The sequence below is a fragment of the Orbicella franksi genome, chromosome 5, assembly GCF_964199315.1.
Source record: "Orbicella franksi chromosome 5, jaOrbFran1.1, whole genome shotgun sequence".
NCBI classification, from domain to species: Eukaryota; Metazoa; Cnidaria; class Anthozoa; order Scleractinia; family Merulinidae; genus Orbicella; species Orbicella franksi.
In genome coordinates this window covers 6866732-6875837 of record NC_138149.1, presented here as the reverse complement: position 1 = coordinate 6875837, position 9106 = coordinate 6866732, and the positions used below count along the sequence as shown (strand labels likewise).

Here is a 9106-nt window from a genome sequence, read left to right as displayed (position 1 = left end):
TACGTAAAGAGAGTGCGATGTTTTGTTCGGTAACGGCGTAAAGACGACTGAATTGCGTATGCCTGTGTAGCTTAAAGCTTGAAAATTCAGTTTGCTGATCCGCGATGGTCCTGTTTGCGATGATTACACGGATTTCCGATGGAATGCCGCTCACAGCGTCTACGGATTTGGATATGCACTTTGAATTGAAGGAGAGCAAGAGATTCGCTAAAACTTTAGCACGAAAAGTTAATCAGTACCCAGCTAGATGCACCATGCAATGTGGAAATCACAAAATCTAGTGAGTAAATTTTATTGGTTCGAAGAAGGACTTAAATATTTCACGTCAGGATTAGTAAGGAAAAAGTGTACATGTGTCCAGTAATAGATTGTTTGAAGATCAAGCACTGCACGTGCAGTAATCTTTCTCTGTTCTTTTGATCTTTGATGTTCCATTTGCATGTTAAGTCTTATATGTTGGTTTTGGTTTATACTCATATTGCCATTCAAACAAACTGTGAAATAAAGGTACATGTATTTTGTTTCAATGATGAAATCTCACATCGTGAAGATTCATCATCATGGAATGGTAATTAAATATGTTTTTAGTCTCTTAATTTGTAGGGATAGGAACTGCTCCTTCAAAAAATGCGACACGAATGTAGTATTTAATTAAGCAGGTCCTGTCAGTGTGATTTTTCGTGACACTGTCCAGAGTCTCGAATTCTTTTACCAGCTGAGGATAAGAAAGTCTTAAGATTGCAAAACAGGATATGTGTCTTGCTGTCTCACAAAGTTGTATTGCCATTTTTCAACCCTACAGCATTTTGTACATTTGACAGTCTTCCAATAGTGCAATGTATACTGTGAAGTGGATATAATGCATTCCAGGCATTTCACATCTACATTACATTTTACATCAAATGTTGATTAACGTTACTGGTATTCTTTCTTGTTAAATGCTTTAACAAGCAACTGATCATCTTATCTGTTATAAACAATATATATTGTGTAGATCCAGAAAATATCCATACCCCTCCCACCGAAGGGATTCTTCTAAGACCCCCTACTCCCCAGGGAATTCCAATCCATTCTGTGGGAAGAGTACCGCATATGGATATTTTCTAGAACTGCCATTGTTTTCATTCATCTCTCACTTCATTTCTTTTTTTAATTTGTCTTCCATTTCAGCTTTGTAAAGGCTGTTGGGGTTTGCTTCTTGGCAGTTTGTGAAGGAACATATCCAGCTGTTTTAGTCTTCTGTTTCCTTGAGGAACTTCAGCGTGAGTTCACAATAACATTTCAGAGTCATGATGTCCAAAAAGCAAGGAGACCTTACTCATTTATAGAGTTTGGTAAGCATTTGTACTTGTGTTAATTTATTATTTACTTTTTCATACAATTACATGGGATCAGGTAAAGTTTAGAATTATTATCAATGCCACTTGTAAAGTACCCAAAGTTTTGGAACTTGAAAGCTTTGAACACAAGTGATCTTAAGCCTAAATTGCATCAGGAAAAGTGTGATTACTTGTTAAAAACGGCAGAATTACAGGTTTTGTGATTGAGTCATCAGGTGGCTGCAACTTGTTTGCTCTTGAAGTGTTCTGTAATACCAAGGAGTGAGCAACCGCCATGCTCCGTCAAAGAAAACAAACAGTGAAAACAAAATACTCACTACATACTTACCATGATAAGAGGAATAGCTGGGCTGGGAAAATGGCTCTATGAACACAATCTGGCAGTGAAAAACATGCAGAATGAGTTGGCATCTGAAGCCAAGCTGAGAACTACAAGGAGCCCCTGCCCAAACCCCTGGCTACCCTACACACCAACCCTGTGGGAGACTGCTGGTGAGCAATATTGTCTTGCATCTAACTCACTGAGCCTAAATTGCATTAATTTTAGTCATATTTAAAATGCAGTTAACAATAAAGATTAGCGAAAAAACTGAGCAACGACGTTTCGGTGTCATCCTGGCACCATTTTCAAGTTAAAAAATATTTGTGCGAAAAGTAAACTAATTTATACCAATGGTAGAGGTGCGAAATTGAATAAATTAAGATTAAGATTAAGATTAAGAAGAAGAAACCGAGCCTTAACACACAGTCAGACTCCATTCGCGCAAAAGTATTTGTTTAGGCTTTGAACAGACACTGAACTCATTACCAGTGTTTGACACCTCATTGGAATGAACATGAACATTGAACAGCTATCTTAATCTTAATTTATTCAATTTCGCACCTCTACCATTGGTATAAATTAGTTTACTTTTCGCACAAATATTTTTTAACTTGAAAATGGTGCCAGGATGACACCGAAACGTTGTTGCTCAGTTTTTTCGCTAATCTTTATTGTTAACTGTATTTCCAAATTTAATCTTATAAGAATATTTAAAATGAAAATGATAATTTGTGCGCGCTAAAAAATTTGACCATGCTGATACAGGTTGGTTACAAGTGAGCTTCAATTTTAAGTGTATTAATATCATATAAATGTAGGAAGAAATAACATCTACTTGTACGCTGATCACTCATGGTCAAATGATTGATTAATTTTCTTTCATATGTAATTTATAGATTCCTTCATTCAGAAAACTAAACAACGATACAACAACACAAGAACTTTGACATCACGGCTTAATTTAAGCGAGATGAGTGAAGACTTACACAACAACCCTCCATTTGAGATTTTACAAACTGAACTTGGACCAGAAAATAATGCTGATGTCAAGACTTATAAAACAGGAGGTGAATGCTTGTATTTCTACCTGTATTGTCATTTAAGTCTGTTTATGGTATGAAATTTGACAAAAAATGTAATTATGAGCCAGTCTTTTCAATGTTATCATCCTGGCTTGCAATTACCTGGCTGCCTGCCTCAAACCCATGGCTAGTATCCCCGTGCGGTACAAAATGTTCTTGGGTGAGACACTTAACGTTCTCACGAGAACCTGTGATACACAGGCATCTAATCCGTGGGGAATAGCAATGTACTTTAACTTACACACAGAAATTTCTATGGATCTCTTTCAGGTCCCATGAGACGGCTTGAACCCTTGACATGGCAAAGTCTCACAGCCTGTGTTTTAGCAGGTGTTTGCGGACTACTGAACTTTCTCAGATGTTTCCCATTTTTAAATATTATTGTTATTGATGAGGAGGTGAGGAAATTATGATACCAGTACATGTAGGAACATAACTTATTTTTTTTACTATTCCATGATTAGTAGTCAAAAACATATATGCATACATCTATCAATTAAAGACATCTCGTCCTGGATATTCTTTCGACACACTGTAAAAAGCTCTTACGTTTAAAGAACTGTAAGACTGGCACTACAAAATGTACTTCGCTAAAACACTAGCTTCGTCAGTTGTATGCCGTATTGAACTCCATAAATCCATTCATATAAGCAGCCACGAAATGTAATTAATTCATGTACATAGTCACAGAATATCCTTCCTGCTCTGAGACCACCGAACTGCACATTGCTCGAGCGAGCATTAAAAAAACAAAACAAAAAAAAAAACGAAAGAACATCAAACTTATAATTCAGTGACAAAAAAGATAGCAAAGCAATTTTAACAACTGTCTATATCTTCTGTTGATTTGTTTTTCTAGACCAATGATACTTGGTTTTCGGCTGCTGGATTTTTTCTTGCTGGTGTTCTAAATTGTTGCCAGGTTTGTACATGTAGTCTGATCTTTTAAGAGTCAAAAAGAGAAGCATTCAACCCATGGTCATAGTGTATGGGTAGAACATAGTTATTGCGGTCCATGGAAAATGACAACGTACAGTATGGTTCCAGAAAACTATCCATAACTCCCTTACGGAAGGGATTTTTTCTAACACCTCCCCACCTCCCCACCCCTCTGGAAATTCCAGTTAAACTTCTTACATTTCTTTAAATGTTTTGGTCTTACAGAACAACCACCCCCCAGGAAATTCCAATCTCTTCTGTGGGGGAAGTATGGATATTTTCTAGAACTGCACAATAGCCAAATTTCAGAGGAAGGAGTCATAACCATATGAACATGATGCTATTGCTTGTCAGGCATGTTAGATTAGGAAACTCATTATTGTGTCTTGGTAATACCAGTGTAAAAATTTTTATTGACAAATGGAGTGTGATGCTGGCCAACTGAGCGTCATATGTAAAACAACTATTTTAGGAGTTTCAAGGTACAAACAGTCAGGTAGGCTTGCCCTTCTAAAAGACAAAAACGATTTTACAAATAATAAAGCACAACATGGTGAAATACATGTATTCCAGCTAGCAGGAGACAGAACAGTTGGCTGTTTACATAGCTTAATGGAGGTGTTGACCTCCGAATTACAAGCAACAAATCCAGTAGTGCACAGGTTTAGTTGTATTCACATGTGGTTAGAAGACATCTTAGCTTGTACTTTTTACTTGATTTTCATTTGACTTAATTTGACTTTTTTTCAGACCCGACTGCATTTTGTCTTTTCCATGCAGTTTACACACTTTTTGAAATAAATTGTTTTATGGATTTAATGCTTATTACAATTTCTAATTATTATTTTGTTTTTTTCCTTATCCTTTCCACAGCTATATCTTCTTTTCTTTTCTGTGCGATGGAGGATGCCATTAGCAAGATCACTGTTTGTTGCGCTTCTGCTTGTTATTTATTGGCTACGAAGCCTTCGAAACATCTGGCAAATTCTCTTCCACCTCACGGTTATTGCTTTTGTGTTGTATCAAACTACAAAGAGACAACTACAAGAAAAGCCCCCAGATTACAATGTTTAGAACAAAGAGATGTGTATGTTACACATTTTTAATATAAAGACAACAGAAATTATATCAATTAGATGTAATTGTGAATTTGAGGAAAGAACTTTCTTTAACTGTACAGCTATAATTATATAATATTAGTTTTTATTTCTCTGTCTAGGTTACTCTTTTACTATTTAAAAACTACAGATACAAGAGGTGAAGCACTGCAATATCCCTGGCCTCTTTTGTTCAAAGAGCATGAAGCAACATTCTCTACCCTACCCCTTGTAAGCAAGAAAAGCTATCTTTAATTGGGAGTGCCTTATTCTGGTGGCATCTTTTGTTGACTTTGAGCCTTCTCAGGGTTAATCTATTTAAGTGTAACGGCCTTTTCCAGTCTTCTAACCAAGCCATTTTTTTGCCATTACAAAATGGCTAAGAAAATCCCTTTAGAGGGGTGCCACTGTTTTGGGAACAATTTGAATAAAATTGGAAAATTTGACTCCATTGTAACAAAGAAAACATCTTAATATTTGGTAGGAAAATATTTCAACAATAAGCTTAAGTACAGTCAACTCTCTCTTAACGGACACCTCTATAAGACGGACTCCTCTATAAGACGGACACCTCTGTAAGACGGACACCTGGTGCTGGTCCCGGCCGTTTCTCAGTCATTTTACTATAACCAAACTCTCTATAAGACGGACACTTCCATAAGACGGTCAACGGACACTTTGAAATCGTCAACGGACACTTGTGAGGTGCTGAATGTGACCGCAAATTACGATTTAGGGAAGAAAAATTCTTAAATTACCACGTACGTGACTCTTTTCAACACCAGACCTTTAATTGACAGCTCTCTTCACTGTTCGGACTCTATTTAACCCGTTAACTATTGATTCTAATATGAAAAGAGATTCAATTTTATAAGTATGTTTTTGTTCCAGTTTGTAGGTTTCGTTCAAGTAAATAACTTAAAGCAAACTTTAAACAGACGCGTATTCACTGTGCACAGGTTCAGCATTATTATCTTAAAATTCCTGGGGTCATGTTACTTCGCTCTACAAGCCGGACACCTCTCTAAGACGGACAGCTGAGGCCGGTCCCTATGGTGTCCATCTTAGAGAGAGTTGACTGTATTCTGGAATTTTCATTTTACAAACGTTTCAAAATTTAGCAGTGTCATTGTAAATGGAAGGGAACGCAAATGCAGGGGAACAGGATTTGTCAGCTGGGTTCAAATGCCCTTCCTCTCCAACCCCTTCAACATTAATAGGTGCTCTACTGAAAAGTAGTCGCAGAAATTATATTATTTATGCAAGACAAGAAGGCATTTTCTGCAATACTTGTCATATAATTGATAAAGTTTTGAGAACTTTTAATTTTCCGTAGAACTAAGTCGCATCAGGACACTAATAACTCCTGATTCACTTCAGTTTTATTCATAGTAAGTTGTCACACATTCGATCAACCTTGTTTCCAGGGTCTCCCATCTTGCCGCCCTCCCGGAGCAAGGAAGGGTGGGAAGATGAGAGGCCCTGGAAACGAGGTTGGAGTTAATTAAGATGTCTTACACAAATATAACAAAGGGATGTATATCGACATACCTTTTAGACAACAATAAAGGGATTCAGAAATACCTGTAATAAGCAGGAAGTTAATGGATGAGAAGAAATGAATCCACCATCTCATAGGTGATAATGCGGGCTGAAAATCACTAATCACCGTTAATGCGAAGTCCTTTAGACTTTTTCCAAGCCTATCATTTTTAACGAATGATGGCGTAGCTAGAGTTAGTCACGGCAGTATAATTCACTCGGTCGATGGGACGTAAATTTTTTTGCGGTTACATTCCGCTGACCAGTGGTATCCGGTAGTTTAATTTAGCCCCCAAGTCGATTAGCAACTAACCGTTTAGCCCGCAACCAGAAGACGAGAACACTGTCTATTTCTCGTTCTCCAAGCGTGAATACCAGGGTGAATGGGGGCTAATCGACTTCTGGTTGGGTGCTAACCGGATAGTGGACCTGGGGGCTAAACAACTAACATTCCGTTTATTTCGCGATAGGAGCGATTTGCACAACCATTGTGAACGAAACGGCTGCCAAAGCGATGAACTGACCTTTCGCGTTCGGAGTCGAGCAAGTGCTCCCATATTAAATACGATCTGATATACAACAAGGATGAGAATATAATTCGATCCATCGATAGCTTTGACAGCTTTTAATCGAAGCGTTGCCAGAAATGATGTGCGAAAGCTTCACACACAGTGTTCTCTTCCGTAAATTATTCCAACTCTCTATGGCAGTCTCGTTTTCTTACATTGGTACATTACCTTATGACGTAAACATTTTTATTTTCCAGCGCCCAATTAAAAACTCAAACCACGCGTTAGAAGCCCGGGAGAGAAAGAATGAAGTTCCCACACCACGATTCGAACTCGTGGCCTTCAAAGTACCGCGGCTGAAATCCTCGGGCCTGCTAAAATCTTACGACTTCATCAACCTTGTAAAACTTGAGACTGATGAGTTATTTATGAAGAACTCACAGTCAAGCACCGCGGACTCAAATGATTGGCAGAGCGAGCTACGAATTCAAATATCAGTTGTTTTCTATTGGAAATCTGACTCAATTTGATCACCAAATGGCTTGTGTTACTGGCCATGTTGTCTATTCATGGATATTTTTAGATGCTGGACTGGTTTTTTTTTTTTTTTTCTCACTCGCCACTGAGGTCAGAAGATCGCTTGGCGCGTGTTCGTAAAAGTCATCTGACAAAGCGCGTGGTCAGCTTGGAGCCTGCTCTCGTGTGAGTAATTTCGATCCTCTAATTCAAGGATTTTTTTAATCAATCAACCTTATCAACTTAAATTCTATCAAATGAAACCAATCCTAACCTCGTTCCCAGGGCTGGGAACGAGGTTGACTAAATCCAAATTTTATTTAATTTACGCCCGTCCAGACACTGACATTTTTCGGCTCAATACCCTAAAAGGTACTGTAAAAGCTCCCGCTGGGGACTTTTTGAGGTTAAACACCCTAAGAGGTACCAAAACTGCATTTCTAACCCCTAAAAGGTACGACGAGCACCCCTGTCCTTTGCATATGGTAGTGCCCTCCGGGGGTAAGGGGGGGGGGGGGGGGCTTTAACCTTTATCTCAATTTTAGAACACTACGGAGCCGGCACCCATACTAACTGAACCGCTGTCCAATAAATACTCAATAGTTTGTGTAAACATCACTAAGTTGTCTGGCTTGATCTTAATCTCGGTCGGGCTGGGTTTACATGGCATCAGGAGCCCATGATCGAAGATCGGTTGCTAACCCTAGGCAGCATTCCTTTACTTTTGACAAGCTCTCTCTGTGGCTGGCTACACAAATCTATTACTTGCTGCAAGATTTCAGAAATACCTGTGTTTCACGATAAACAGCTCGATCTGAAGTTCTCCACTCTAAATTATTAATTCGTTCATTTTTGCCCTTTTATTTTCAGTAGCTCACACCCCCACCCCGAGTCTCTCTCAGCCAGACTTGGATTCGGACAATTAACTTCTTTAATTTTAAATTTTTAATTGCCAGAGAACTTAAACATGAACTATGTAAAGTCCATCACTAGGAGCGTGCAGTTCCATACTAGGCCTGTATTACGGCATTTTTACAGACCGTCTATTTTTCTCGCTTATCCTTGGGTTAACTTAATCGGGCTTTAAACAACCCCGCCCAGGAGCTCCGCATTTAGGCTTGGCTAAATCTATATACTAGGCTTCTTTTGCCGCGAAATAGGTCAGCTCCGGTCTACATGAGCGCGCATCGGCAAAGAAAAAAATGGCGGCTTCAGCTACGGGTAGACATGCCAACTTAATCTTCTGGTGAAATGATGGCGTCAGTTCAAAATTAAGTCCGTGCTTGGGATTGTTCACTGAGGTTTTTGCAGGGTCTAATTTCGTGGTAAATTCAAACTTAAAATACATTGGTCTGTGCAAACTTCGTGACAGAAATATGGGTTAGTTGCACGCTCTGTGTTCTTTATTTAGCTCTTATTAACCGACCAGGAGGTCTGTATGGCCAGTATGGGAGAATCTTGATCGAGGTCTTGAGTACAGACCCAACGCAGTGAGGTCTGTACACACGACCGAGGTCAAGATTCTCCCATACAGACCGACTAAGCTCGGTTAATAAGATGTTTATTATATGGCGCAAACAAGAATAATTTAATTCATTTTAATGTAACTGGTTTGTACTAACTGTCATTTTGCTTGCGAACGGCGATGAGCTGAATTTAATTCTGGTAAAGTTTGCTCGTCCTCTTTCCTTTTTTTCTCATCAGGCTTTTTGGCACTTCCATAAATAAATATTGTTAGATGAAAACAGTCAATGACTTT

General features: G+C 38.6%; 1 protein-coding gene across 2 annotated transcripts; it reads left to right on the top strand.

Moving 5' to 3' along the window:
- The first annotated feature begins 95 nt into the window (after positions 1-95).
- Positions 96-5058, top strand: LOC145486606 (vesicle-trafficking protein SEC22a-like). Of its 2 annotated transcripts, XM_081465301.1 has the most exons (6): positions 96-280; positions 1171-1334; positions 2559-2729; positions 3015-3142; positions 3604-3666; positions 4557-5058. In XM_081465301.1, the coding sequence occupies exons 1-6, from the start codon at positions 105-107 to the stop codon at positions 4755-4757; spliced, it is 903 nt and encodes a 300-aa protein (XP_081321427.1). In that variant the 5' UTR covers positions 96-104; the 3' UTR covers positions 4758-5058. The 2 variants fall into 2 exon arrangements, with proteins under 2 accessions (XP_081321427.1, XP_081321428.1); XM_081465302.1 differs by lacking the exons at positions 96-280; positions 1171-1334 and adding an exon at positions 1385-1832.
- Positions 5059-9106: the final 4048 nt, after the last annotated feature.